The sequence below is a fragment of the Corylus avellana genome, chromosome 8 (assembly GCF_965113065.1).
Source record: "Corylus avellana chromosome 8, dhCorAvel1.hap1.2, whole genome shotgun sequence".
In the NCBI taxonomy this organism is placed as follows: Eukaryota; Viridiplantae; Streptophyta; class Magnoliopsida; order Fagales; family Betulaceae; genus Corylus; species Corylus avellana.
In genome coordinates, this window is record NC_142497.1 from 3,429,142 (window position 1) to 3,443,617 (window position 14,476).

General features: G+C 34.1%; 1 protein-coding gene across 2 annotated transcripts; it reads left to right on the forward strand.

Moving 5' to 3' along the window:
- The first annotated feature begins 5,032 nt into the window (after nt 1–5,032).
- On the forward strand, nt 5,033–14,476 carry LOC132164104 (las1-like family protein). 2 transcript variants are annotated; one of them, XM_059574523.2, is made up of 9 exons: nt 5,033–5,298; nt 5,756–5,847; nt 6,448–6,555; nt 8,499–8,605; nt 8,904–8,959; nt 10,517–10,691; nt 11,517–11,600; nt 12,363–12,653; nt 13,555–14,476. In XM_059574523.2, exons 1-9 carry the CDS (start codon nt 5,077–5,079, stop codon nt 14,373–14,375), a joined length of 1,956 nt encoding a protein of 651 aa, XP_059430506.2. In that variant the 5' UTR covers nt 5,033–5,076; the 3' UTR covers nt 14,376–14,476. The 2 variants fall into 2 exon arrangements, with proteins under 2 accessions (XP_059430506.2, XP_059430507.2); XM_059574524.2 differs by lacking the exon at nt 11,517–11,600.

Consider the following 14,476-nt stretch of genomic DNA (forward strand, 5'->3'; position numbering starts at 1 on the left):
ACCTGCATAAGATGTATTTAATCTACACGCTATTGCATTACCTGCATAAGACTATGGAGCCTCAATACTTGGCTGAAGATTCCTGTTTCAAAAGATTTGTTAAAAACATGACCTAATAAAAATGCATGCTTTAACAACATGTGTCAATTTAATAGATTGAATTAAAAAAAAAAAAAAAATGTGTGCATCATATTCGAGGGTCTTCGAAATAAACTTATCAATCTTACTAAATTAATGTTATTATAGAGTGATGTTATGGTTATTATAAATTCTACACGTTTTTTTTTTTTTTTTTCCAATTATTATAAATTTTACACTTGATCCTTTATGATGATCTATATGCTGAGTTCATGGAATATTAGTAATACAAATGGCTTGACAACTCAATAATCGTATATGAACTTTTTTAAAAAAATAAAAAAAAATAAAAAATCGTATCACTAGCCCATAAGGATACTATGCATATTAAAGTTGCAAACAAAACTATTGAATAACTCCCCATGACTAAATTATTACATTAATAGCCTATGAATTAGGATCATCTCCAGTTAGTTATATTAGAAGAGTATTTTTAATCCTTCAAAAAGTGAAAAGACAAAAATGCATTTTCAATACAATTAATTGAATATTATCTAGTTCAAATGAACTAGAGAGGATCTTATTCCATAGCCTATGAGTTGGAATTTAGTGTTGATGGAAGAAGCATAATTAAACGATAAGCAAGTTGGGTACTTATTAATAATGGATGTTGGTTTGGGATGGTTTTGGTTGGATACTTCACACCCATCACCATACCCGAATAAACACGCCGTTTAAAAAAAAAAAAAAAAAATCTTGAATGGTTGGATAACTTGGATTCCAGCTAGAGTCATAACTGTTAATTACACCATTAGGGGTTGCAGTTTGAGTAACCACAATATATGTCTAGGGTGGGCAGTTAACAACCATCCTCATCGTCAATTAGTAGCTACACATAAATTGTATCGCGGTAATTGCCTGTTATGTATTTTGGACATATTTTGGTGTTTTTGGTCTTTTTTAACCTCTTTTTAGGGCCAATTTTATACTGGTTTTAAGATTATTTTGAGCATGTTTTAGTATTTCGGTAATGATCCTATACAAAAACGACGTTATTTTGTACATAGATACATATATTATTAAGGGTAGACGGCGGTGATTATTAATCGCCTCTGATTATCCTACTATCAATAATCGCATCGTTCTAGGTGGTTAGTTGGAAAAAGTCAACCACCCACCGATTACACTATTAGTAATCAGTGGTGGTTAACTGTAATTTATAATCCTAATTCCCATCAATAAAATTTTTCCTATTTCATTTTTAAAAAAATATTAGTTATTAGACTTACTCAGCCTCAAACTCCTAGAGACAACGCAGAGGATGATAAGCATCAAGAAGAAGTCTTATGATAGGACTCTTGTATTCTCCTATAGTGTTTAAACTTGCATTGTACGGCGTGAATATGACTTGGAGATGAAGAATGCGTGGTCACTTGTGGCTTTGAGGTAACACAATATGTGTTTGATAGCAACCCAATGTGGTTCGCGAGGATCTCGCATGAATTGTGACAATATTAGCGCAACGTATCTCACTTCAAATCCAATGTTCCGTACTCGAACAAAGCACATCACCATTGACTATCATTTTGCACGAGATAAAGTGGTCTCCAGAATTCTAGACCTAAGATTCATTTCAGGAAAAGATCAAGAGCCTGACATTCTCACAAAGCCTTTAGTTTTGAAGAAGTACACACTCCTAAAGTTCAATCTCAATGTCAGACCTCCACCGTCTAGATTAATGGGGTGTATTAAACCTACTCAAATTCAAACTCCTAAAGACAACACAAATGATAATAAGCATCAAGAATAAGACTTATGATAGAACTCTAGTATTCTTCTATAGTGTTTAAACTTGCATTGTATTGTAGAGTTTAAGTTAGTAATGACTAGTAATTCATTGTTTGCTATATATAGGCTTGTAACCAAGTGGGACTTTAAGATGGTTGGAGGTGCTAGGTGTATCTCTGGTGGGGAATTGTTTATGATGTATGATAAATGCACAACTTTGGCCCGACTTTTTTCTTTATGTGGTCATTTAAAAAAAAAAAAAAAAATTATGAAGCAATAACATCCTATATGGTCCTTTTTTTATTTGGTACTTAAAAAAAAAAAAAATTAAATATGGTCTTTTTCTTCATAATAATGACCATTTTTATGAAGAAAATAATTTTTTTTTAAAATACCAAATTAAAAAAATGACCACATAGGATGTTATTGCTTCAAAATTTTTTTATATTTTATATTTTGTTTTTTTAAAAAAAAAATAAGAAAAAAGTTGAGTCAAAGTTGTGCAAAAAATTATGCCTTTATCATTATTTATTGTCAATTGACTTGTTCGCGGCCGGCATCATGGTAAAGTCCAGTATGAGCACACCCTCTCCCCTGGGATCATGGGTGGAAGTAGTCATTATTCATAGGGTTAGGAATATGTGGTATTAACTCTTTTACTATCATATGGGTACTAAGATAATGTATAACTTATTTATTTGAGAGGATCAAAACAATGATGGGCCAAATTTCATTTTTGTTTTGAACTTTTTAAGAAACCGATGCAAATGTGTTGTTTGGATAGGCCAAATTTCATTCTTGTTTTGGATTTTTTAAGAAACCGATGCATATGTGTTGTGTGATTTTTAGAACATTGGGCAAAATTTTGAGTTTGTGAATTTGTGCCAAACCTGTTTATAAAATCAAAAAATATGAATTTGAAAACAAAACAAAAAACATGCCAAGCCAAACAAGTTAGCATTTCTCTTTGTTTTACTTATCAATATATATATACAAACAGTGGTGCATTGGTTGATGCAGGTAGCATTACACAAAAAAAAAAAAACTCTATATTAGTCATACTTATTTTGTAAATTTAAGAAAAAAAAATATGATTTTTTAAGTAAATCAATTTTAAAATTTTCAAATAAAAACAAGAGGCAGAAAGTTAAAAAAGAACATGCCATGTTTGTTAAGGAACCCAAAACACAAAACACATTCTAAAACAAAAAAGTTATTTTTATCTTTAACAATCCAACCAGGAAATCAATTTCCTCTAAACCGGTATGAAGGAAATATCCTCAAACCCATATAAAATAGTGTAAAATGTCTATAAACATTTAAAATGCATATTGAATTTAGTCTAAGTTAATAAACTGTTATTAATGACGTTAAGAATTTAATGTGTCTTTTAAATGTTTATAAACACTTGACACTATTTTAGATAGGTTGGAATAGGGCTGTAAATAAACCCGTCCATTCAACAACCTGCTCGGTTTAACTCAATTCGAACTCGAGCTCGATACTATAGAAACCCGCTTGATTAGTAAATGATACATACCCGACTCACTCGAGAAAACTATATAAAGGCTCACAAGCTTAGCTTGTTTAAAGTTTGACCGGTTCGTTTGTCCGACTCGTTAGCTCTTTCATATATATATACACAAATATATATTAATTTAATATTAAAAATTAGTTATATAAATTTAAGTATGTATATTAGTAATTAAGTAATATATGTAATATAAATTACTTAATATTTATATTTATACTATAAATAAATTTTTAGATGTTGTTTTAAAATTCAGGCTTGAACTCTGCTAAGATCATACATTAAAGAATTAGGATAAATGCAAAATTGGTCATTGTGGTTGGCCTAATTTACAAATCACTCAATGTAGTTTAAAAAATAATTTATAGATCCATAGGGTAGGCTAAAATAACATTTTACTCCCTAAACTCATTTTCCGTTAAATGACTTATCGGAAACCGTTACACTGCCACATCACACCCAATACAAATAAGACACTTGTTCTTTTTTATTTATGCTTTTAAGAAATGACAAATAAGTTTTTTCACATCATTTTGAAGCTTCAACACACATTCCACGTCAAATTAAATAAATCTAATCCCTCTATATCTCCTGTGCCACCGTCATCTTCATCTTCCTCAACGATTCTTTGTCGTCATCTTCATCTTCCGATGGGTGTGATCTTCGATCTATGAGTTACTCTGAGATTTTTGGGCATCTGCGTTTTTGGATTAGTGCATTTTTGGGCAGTCTTTCTAAGAAAATTCTGATTTGTTTTTGGGCATTGAAGCATCTTCAAAAATTGTTTCCTGGCATCAGAAACAATCTATTCCTCTCTCTGTGTCATTTTTTTTTGGGGAAGATGAAGACGATAGATGAATATGACGGCAAGAATCGTTGGGGAAGATAAAGACGACTTCAAGAATCGTAGGGGAAGATGAAGACGATGGCGGCATAGAGAATATCGAGGGATTATGTTTATTTAATTTGACGTGGAATGTGTGTTGGAGCCTCAAAATGACTGGAAAAACTTATTTGTTATTTTTTGAAAGCATAAATAAAAAAAAACATGTCTTGTTTTTATTGGGTGTGATGTAAATGTAACGTTTCCGTTAAGTCATTTAACGGAAAATAAGTTTTGAGAGTAAAATGTTATTTTGGCCTACCCTAGGGACCTATAAATATAAATTATTTTTTAAACCACATGGAGTGATTTGTAAATTTGGCCAATCATATGGACCAATTTTGCATTTATCCCTAAAGAATTTTATAGCTTAGCTCGAGCTCGAGTTAAGCCTGACTCAACTCAAATAATATTCTCAACAAACTCGAGCTTGTCCGAATTTTAAACGAGCCGAGCCTCAACACACATTTCATAACTCGACTCGAATAAGCATATTCGTAAACGAGCCAGTCTTGAAATACTAAAGTTTGACTCGGCTCGGCTAGATTACATCCCTAAGTTGGAGGATATTTTCTTCAGACCAGTTTGAAGGAAATCTTTGACCATTCAAAAATAAAAAGATATAAAAAACACAGTAGCAAAAATAAATTTTTTTTTTTAAAATTCCAAAAAGTAAAAAAAAAAAAAGAAGAAAAAAGAAAAAGAGATAGTAGAAAAGACAAAGTCCTAAACCCCCCTACGGAGAGAAAAAATTAGGGTTTTTACTCTTCAAGCTCGAGAGAGAGTGTATCTTTCAATGGGGTCGCTGTTGAAATTCGAAGAAGATGAAGAAGAAGAAGAAGCGAGATACCATGATCAACAGCAGGAGAGGTCGAGGTCGTTGTCATCACCATCATCGTCATCTTCATCTTCATACAGTCAGAAACTGGTGCCCTGGTTGAGCTGGGACGAGTGGCTCTTCGTCGAGCACTCTCTCTTCTCGGACTCCCCAGACTCCGTAGCCTCGGCCCTTAAAAGAGTAAACAGTCACTCTGAACCCTTGAACACTCTGTTTCTCTTTGTTTCCACGGAAAAACGTTTTCCTGGATAACTGTAAATTTATAGTCGTACATGTCGAATAGTCAACAAAACAACTGAAGATAATGTATTTGTCTATGCAAGAGTGTGAGAAGATATTACATTCTTTGATTAGTATGCTTGTTTCTGCGGAAATCACTATTCTCGGGACTGAAAAGAAGAAAAATTTCCAGAAAATATGGAATTTCAGGAAACTATATCCAGAGAAAATATGGAATTTCGGGAAATAAGAAAGAAGCTAAATTAAATTTTGGAGAGGATGGTTTTGAATCATATCTTTTTGTTGCTACTGCTTTTGTGAAATGAGTAATTTATTTTAAATAGCCAAACAGCAAACGTACTTAATTCACAGTTCTGAATTTCTCTCTCTTTTTTTTTTTTTTTTTGTGGCTCTTCAGATTTTGGCATGGCAAAGTAGAGGATGTCTTCCAGTGGCAATCGAAGTAACGGCTTCGATTATTGAAATTCAGCAAAGAGATCCTCACTTTAGGTAACCTTATTATACACGTACTCACAAAGCTCTGTTTATTTAATTCATGTACTTTGTTCTTCTTTTAGGTAAAAAAAAATTAATTTTTAAAATGCAAGCTGAAATGATGCAGAAAAATGCACTTATGTGGGTTAATATTTGAAATTTGATAAAATATATTAAAAAAAAAAAAAAAATCAAGCTCAAGGAGTTTGTTCGAGTGGTAAGTCACTTGGCCTTTGTGCCTCATGAAAAATCAGGTCTAAGGTTTGAATTCTCCTTGAGTGAAAACAATTCCTGGGGGCCGCGTCTGCGAGCAAAAGCCCAAGCTTTACCTAACCTGTGTGGAGGGGATCCTTTGCACGGTGTCTCGGGGATCTAATCGGGCGAAGCCATATACCGGTTATCAAAAAAAATCTTTGAAATTTGATAAAAAAAATTATGGGTTAAGTAAGAGAGTGAACCTGGGGATTTTGTTTTTGTGTGTATTTTTCTTCTTTTTGAAGGTGTCACCTGCAGGTTTGCTAGGGTAAAATATTATCTTTCATATATGTTCTATGCTATGGCCACAATTTAATGAATTCCTTATTGGTTTTCTTGTTTATCTTTGGATGATTGTAGAAAGGACCAATTAGATGGTGCTTCAATTAATTGTAGAGCAGATCAAACCAATGATGCTTCACTCTCAGAGGAAATGTTGGCGATGTTGTATTGCATGGCAATTATAAGGTAAGGTTCCTTTTTTTTATTTTTTATATATATAAATATATTCATCTACTCATTTTTTTCCTTACGGGGAGAAGGTGTGGGAGTGAGTTATTTGTGAAGCGAAATTCATTCACAACAAAAAGACACACTCTCTCTCTGGATTCAATAGTCACGTCTTGCTTCTCTCATACTCACCACATTAGTCGGACTTTTTGTGCTGTTCTGAAAAAAAGAGTGTTGATGAGATTTAGGAAGGAAAACAGAACTCGCTAAAGAGCCAAGGGGTAATAATGTTGAGATAAGTGGCTAAAGGATATCAATTGAGATTAGGATGTTGATTTATTGAAGAAGTACCTGCTTTGTGAAGCAATATGACATTTCTGGGATGACAGAACCTTCTGCAAAGATGATGAATAGTGATTAGGTGCAGCCAGATTTTGGCTTCTATATTGTACCTGTGATGTTCGCTGGTGCCATTAAGGCATTAAGGATAATTTTTAGGAGGGTCAGTGGCAACAAAGCGGGACATGTTGGGAAATAACCATGGGAATATCAATACATAAACAATTCGATTAAGAAGATTAATTTTCTTCAATAATAATAACAATGGCTAAAGCATGTTAACTATGGGAAAGAGGGTTTTATGAGCCTCTTAACACTTTGTGTCCTAAATCCCACGGAAAAAAATAAAAGTGGAAGTCACTAGTTGCAGAAAAGAAAAAGCAGATGGGTTAAGACAGATATCGATAGAAAAAGTTGAATATGGTACAACATGGAGAAAGTATGAAGCGGAGTGACTTGACTAGGATTATGCCTCATGAGGTAGAGGTCACTAGTTTGAATATTTCTCTTCCTGTCCCCTTTGAAATATTCTCACCATAGATTGTTTCATGACATTTACCCCAACATGCCAAAGACAAAGTATAAAAAGGGACCTTTTCCCAGATATGTTTTTCTATCTCCAGGAACATGAATATATCACTTTATAGCAGTCTTCATGCTCTACCACTTTGTTTTGACAAGTAAAGTAGTTCATTAAAATAGCGCAAATGGCACAACTCAAATACACAGTGTGTGACAAGAGAAAACACCTAGCCAAGTCAAAAATGAGAAAAGAGAGTACAAAATTCTACAAAGTTAGATATATTGAGAAAAGGGTTTGTAGAGATCCATTCAAACAAAGATTTGAGAAAACAAAGTTGTAGGTCCGAACTCGTCTTCTCGCAATCTTCAAAATTTCGAGCATTCTTTTCTCTCCAAATGCACCATTTGTAGCCACCCCCATTTATATAGAGGGGCGGTCATGCGGCCACCCCTCATCTGTTTAGTGGGGAGGCTGCATGGCCACCCTTGCGCTGCTCAAAGGGTTGGCCCTGCCTTTGTGTCATTTTTTTTTTTTTTAAATGAGGGCGATTTGGTAACTCACAAGCATGTGCTAACGTTTTCCATCCCAAATAACGACCAATTGTAACATAGGGGACAACTTGAAACATTGTGATAGTTTATAGGTCCGAGTTATAGTTTAGAGGTCAACTTAAGAATGTGGTGGTAGTGTAGGGAGAGAAACTCTCCTAAAACTGTAATTTATCTTTATCATGCTTAGGAAATTCTTTTCCCAGTGGAACTTGAAGAGATAAAACAAAAATAGGGATATAAAAGAAGAATACACCTTTATACAGGTTCCACTTTGAACACAAACTAATATAATCAAATAATCCATCTATGCATTGAATAGGCTTAAAACCATGTCAATGAACTATTGAGGGGTGAAATAAAAGTCAATCAGGCACACGCTGATTACCTTCCAACCTGAAAGGTTTTCACAGAGTTAGCTATTAATGATTTTCATTCATATTTGCTGCTCAAACTTGTATGGTAGTCATGCTTATGCGTAGGGTTCATTTGTTGCTTCTTTATGTGCATGCATATTACAGAAATTTCACATATGGCTCTTGTTTCTGAAGGCTTGTGAACGGTGTTGTGGAGAAGACACGTAAAAAAACAGAGGCTTCAATTGCTGTGGCAGCTGGTGCAATTGGTATTCCAAGAATGTTGATTGATATTCGTCATGGTAGGCAACTTCAATTATTTATTTTTAACATGGGTCTATCATTATTTGTTTACCAAGTTTTTGTTTTTGTTATGATTAATTCTTTACTAGTCCATAGTCTATGTTACCACACGTCAGCCCTACTCATATAGGATTCAGTACTGATTATTTTGAGCACCAATGCAATATGATGCTGATGGACTGTGAGACCTGTGGTTTTCACTCCCATTATTTTCATGCCAACTTTATTCTTGGTATTTCCTGGGTATGGTTAGATAAAGAACTAATTTTATTTGTCTTTCTTATAATTGCTATCTAGAGGGATCTCACCGTGAACTTCCTGCACTTCAGATAGTTCGTAGGGCCTCAGTTAAGGTATGTTTCATTCTTGTTAATTCTAATAATTAATTTGAGCATTCACTTTCTTTTGATTCCTCTTCGAATTACTTTGGTGATTAGTGTTGTATGTATCTAGAATTACTGTCTCGATTATTCTCTGCTCCTTTGCTATTAGATGATTGGACCAAAGTGTTTTCCTAGGCTTGCTTTGGTTTTTGAGAAGATTAAAATTTACATGTGGGGAAAAACAATGCTGTGCATGTTACAGGAATATAGTAATTTACTGACAAATTGTCTGCAATCCAATAAAATAGTAAAAAGTGCCTACTTTTTTACCTTCTTGGAAGGCCTAAATTTAGAAGACAGGAATGACATAGTGTGAGTTTCTCAATTATGTAACCTCCAATTATATGAATATCGTGAAATTCTGCATCATTAGTATGGACATGTTTTCTGCTTCCATGTCCCATGATAACAGGCATATGGAAAACATCTAGTAGTTGAAATTAACAAGGTTGGAGGACATTTTAGCCAAGTTTGATCTGACCTGTGCCACAGGTTATACCAGAAATCACATCATATACTTTTTTCTTTTTCTTTTTCATTTTTTTTTTTTCATTTTTTTTTTTTTGTTAAGTATAGGAACTATCTTGTGTGTTCAAAACAAATTTTGAAGGATGACTATTTTTCCAATTTCCATTGATTAGTTCCCTAACGTATTTACTATCTCATTAAATATATCCAGTGAGGCCTTTTATGACAGAACAAGTAATCAGTTAAGCATACCAAAGCCTTCCATAATTTCCCCCCCAAAGAAACTTAGAAAAGGAAATCAAACGGAGGCGTTCTCTTTTTATTGAAGCAGGTTTTGCTTTTAATAGAATAGTATTCTAAAGAGTTCATAGTCTTAAAATTTTGTAAGGTGGAAAAATCAGCTCCAAAAGCTTAAATTTCAAAATGCAAGAAGATACTGCATGGTTGAGGTGGGTTGACTTAAAATCCTCAAAAATATGTAATGATGCACATCTAAAGAACTGGAAATTAGTGGAACCTGCTAAGTTATTGGTTGAAATCCTTTTTGTTTAATTATGAATGGAATTCTTGATTTTTTGGGTTCAGCAGTTTATTGATTTAATTTTCAGACCCGTATTCTGGTTCTTGAGGAATTCCAGGTTTAGAGGAATTATATTGTACTGAAGGCTTTAGATCAGGCTCAAGCTTTTTTGAATGGCTGACCAGTTGTTTATAAATAAACCGTTGGTTATTCCAGGCCGTTCTTGCTGTGAATGAGGAAGATCAAACATTTTGTACAGAACCTAATGTCAATGTTGAGCATGATGGTTCAGAAAGTCCTACAATTTCATAACTCTTTTCTTTCTTCCTGATTTCACTGCTTGATCAGAAAATTACATTTTTCCATAGTTCAAGGATTTAGAATAGAATAACTGTGTGGAAGCAATATGTGGCTGTTGTGTGTTCCGTCTTAATTAAAACCTGCTTCTTGATTCACCTATAGTGAGAAATATGTAAATGTATGTGTGTTTGGGGTTGACCATTTTCATAAGAATTGCAACTTCTGATTGATGATTCCAGGCACTTGATTGGTTGAAATCCTATTATTGGGAGCCTCAGAAGAAAGCAATACCATTTCGAGGTGATGAAACTGCTAGCATTGGAGGAGAAATCAGATCTAAACTCTGTGAATTAGCTTTCACCCTGAAAGTTTACCAAAGTCCCCAATGTGTTTCTTCATCAGAAAAGGGAAAACGTGAGCTGAAACTTTCTTTCTTTTCTTATTTTCTGTTAGTTATGCTGTGATAATAATGCGATACTAATCTTTTTAGTTGATGCAATTGGAAAGGATTTAGAGAGGGAGGATTGTTATATGATATTGCCTCTATGGCATGTGTAGCTTTGCATGCATGGGATAGCTCATATTCTTATGAATTTAACTTTGTTGTTTCGCCGATGAAAAATATGACCCCCCCCCCACCCAAAAAAGAAGAGATTGTCACAGTTACCATTTATTGGTTCTTGCTTTTTGTACATTTCTCAATATTCAATTTATATTTCATACGATAGGGTTCTATTTCCTTTTTTTTTTGGGTTAAGTTATTGGGTTCTAACATGATAATATTCCTATTTAAAAAATTATACTCCCCTATGTTATAATTTGGTATTATGGATCAGGGAAAAGATTTGGTGTAGTTCAATTTGGTTGTTACAATATTAAAAATTTAGACTTTATTTTAGCAAGTTCAGAAGTTTAAGGTCTTTCATTACGTTTTGCGGGGAGATTGACTCCTTAAGACAGAAATTTTGCAGAAAGTAGTCAATGATATATTTGGGTTAGGAATTTGTTACGCAACTGCAAGGGAAAGTGAAAAAAGTAATGATTATCAAGTGTTTTGCACTTTTGCTAAAATACCATATGTATACTGCTAAGCTGTTGGTTCTTTATCATGGTCTTCATGTATGCATTCTGCATAAATCATATGCTTATAATTGATTGGACACATTTTGGTTATGTAACTTATAACACTCACTAGTCCTCTAGGATATTATGATTCTATCATTTTTCACTCTTTCATAGGTAGCAGACATCGTAAATTACTTTGTGGGCGTAATAAATTTTTCTCACTTGTGGGTGGCAAGCACCAATCACCCAAATCTGGAGGTAAGATCAATTGTGCTGATAAATTTTGATCTGGTAGATGTTGAATATGTTGGTAACTTTTGTACACTATTAGAGAGTTTTTTTTTAAAAAAATGCAAAATAAAAAATAAATTGAGTTAACAAACAATTAGAGTGCACTCCATTTATTTGGATGTAAGTCTTGCGATGACAAGGATATAGAGTTTGTCATGCACCATTTAACCTGGATACTAAGTGATGCAATAGAGTAGATTAAAGGGGTACAAAAAGGAAAACTTGAGTAAATCTAAATGTAACCATTTTAAATTGTTAGCGTGAGTTACATATAAATAAGTAGAGAGTTACAAGTTGTTGATATGAACAAAAATGTCATTACATTAAAGAGTATGTATACAGCTATCAAATTTGGCGGATAGAATCAATTCTATGAATTACGTGCATGGACCATGTTGTCTAAGTTACATGCTAATGTTAAGAGTTTTATTGATGAACCTTGTTTATTCTCATACGATTTGCCATTGCATGAATCTTGTTTGACTATTTACTCCAAATAATGGATAATACAGTAGAAAGGATGTTAGCTCCATAAAGAATTGTTTATTGATGCATTGGATTTAACTTGATTACTCGGCCAACTTAAGATCATAGAGTGAAGCTTTTCTTATCCTAACTGGTATATCTTTTTTATTTTTTTTCTTTTCTTTTAATTTTCATTTTTAAAATAAATTTGTTCTTAATTTATGCTAGAGATGTGCTTGCTGATGGATATATTTTCATTTTCAGTTTCTAAGAAACAGATTACCAAGAGCTTGAAAATTCTTGTTCGGTTATATTCATCTTTCTCTACGGAAGTTGTGTCTATGTTGCTGGAGTTCTTGCTGAAAGCTATAAATTCCTCAGACTTGGTTGATCTTCAAAAAGATTCCCAAGTTGGCCCAATTATGCACACTTTGTTGGATGATTGGAAGCTTGTTATAACAAAACTCTCAAATAAGGAACCAGAATTACTGCTGACCCTTCTTAAAGCAGTTCTTGATATGATTGAAACTCAGAAAGCCATGGAAAATGAGACAGGTAATTTCCAACTTAACCTTTGCATGACATGCTTATGAGTCACATGGGAAGGTTGTGCATAATAAAGTTACTACATATTATTCCTTCCAATTAGGAGATTTTTTTTTTTTGTATTGGAATCAAGTCCATGAATCAGACTGCAATCATGATCCCAACAGACTACTTAGCATTATTGAAATGAGAATGTTAGCATAGATTTGTGGAAATATTAAGAAAGATAAAATAAGGAATAAAGTAGAAGTGGTTCCTATTGATGAAAACATGAGAGAGAGAATCGCCTAAGATCATTTGATAATGTACAATTGATTATTGACCGGTTAATTCTCCAATGAGAGTGATTTAATTTAAGTTGGAGTGAAGAGATTTCGAGGAAGGTCTAAAGTAGGATGGGTAGAAATGGCAAATGGGGGATATTTTAATTTAAAACGGCAAGAGAGAGCATGAATTTGGATTTAGGATAAAATGGTGGAAATGATCACACGTGGCTGACTCTTGATCTATAGACCCAACTCCAATTTGACTTGTCAATTGAGCCCGAGACAGCCTTAGGTGCATCTGTACTTGGTCAGTTTCAGTGTTTAATTACACTATTGATAGAATACATTTAATTTTCCTTGTGGAACCTAGTACATCTTCATGTTTTGGTACAGAATTTTCATTTTAATTTCACCCAATTAAGTGTCTTTCGAAATGTTCATCCATGAACTGTAAATAAAATTTTCCATGAGAACCCATGACGACCTTGCTTGAGAGAACCAGTGCAGGTGCCAAAGTTCAGATCAATATAATAAATTAGGTCACTTTATGATATGATGCCTTCTAGCTTTGCATGTGCTCCAAAGATTAATATAAATTATATGTTACTTTATGTTTTTTGATATTTATGTGAATCTATTTTTAGGAAGACATCATCAGGCATCGTCAGACTATAATAGGCAAGAGATTTGCCAAATTGAGCATCTTTCATTTTTGTTTGCATGGCTTGTTGGAAGTCTCAAGGAACTAAAGCCTCGTCGCCACAAAGATTCAGCAGCTGACATTAAAGTCTCTCCAACACAAACATTTGCGTCAAAAACAATTCTTTTAGATCTCCTGCGTAAATCTCTTCTGGTATCAGCTCCGGCCAACAAGCAGCTTCTGGGTGCAGCCCTCCGTCTTGCCCACCTGATTGGAAACAGCTCTCTGATTGAGAAACTTAAAAAACTTCCTTTACTAGCTTCATCAAATCCAGAAGAAGAAATCGAAATCCTTTCTACGACTAACCTTTTTGTCCAGCACGAGGAATCCATCAGTCAAGCAGCTAAGAAGCTAGAGTTGGTCAAACTTCACCGGTTGAAGAGCAAAGTCGTAGAGACAAGAGCCGGTGCTGCAGAAAATTCAAACAGATGGGTTCTGTCAAGGTCATGGAATCCCTGCCCAATCGGCATGCTGCCTCACACTCTCGGTTCATCAGGTCGTCTTCCCGTTCTTGATTGGGCGCCAGAGTCACCAGAACGGAAAGAGAAGTGGGAATTGAACCGGTGCAGTGGCAAGAGAGAAGCCAGTTCTGGCATACAGCTGATAGACAACACAAGTGTTAAGAAGAGAAGGGAAACAATGGAGGGTCGTGAGTCAGATGCAGTGGAATGTGTCAAAGGTCACCTGATGATTGGTGGGATTTGGAAGGGAATCAGGGAAGATGAGCTACTTGCCCTAGCGTCTGAAGTAAGAATTTTAGCTTAATCTCTAGCAGTTATACATTGGCATCAAATGTTGCCTATGAAGCAGTTTTGTTTCCTGATTATTTCAACAAAGATAATAAACATGGAAGTCTTATTTTAGTA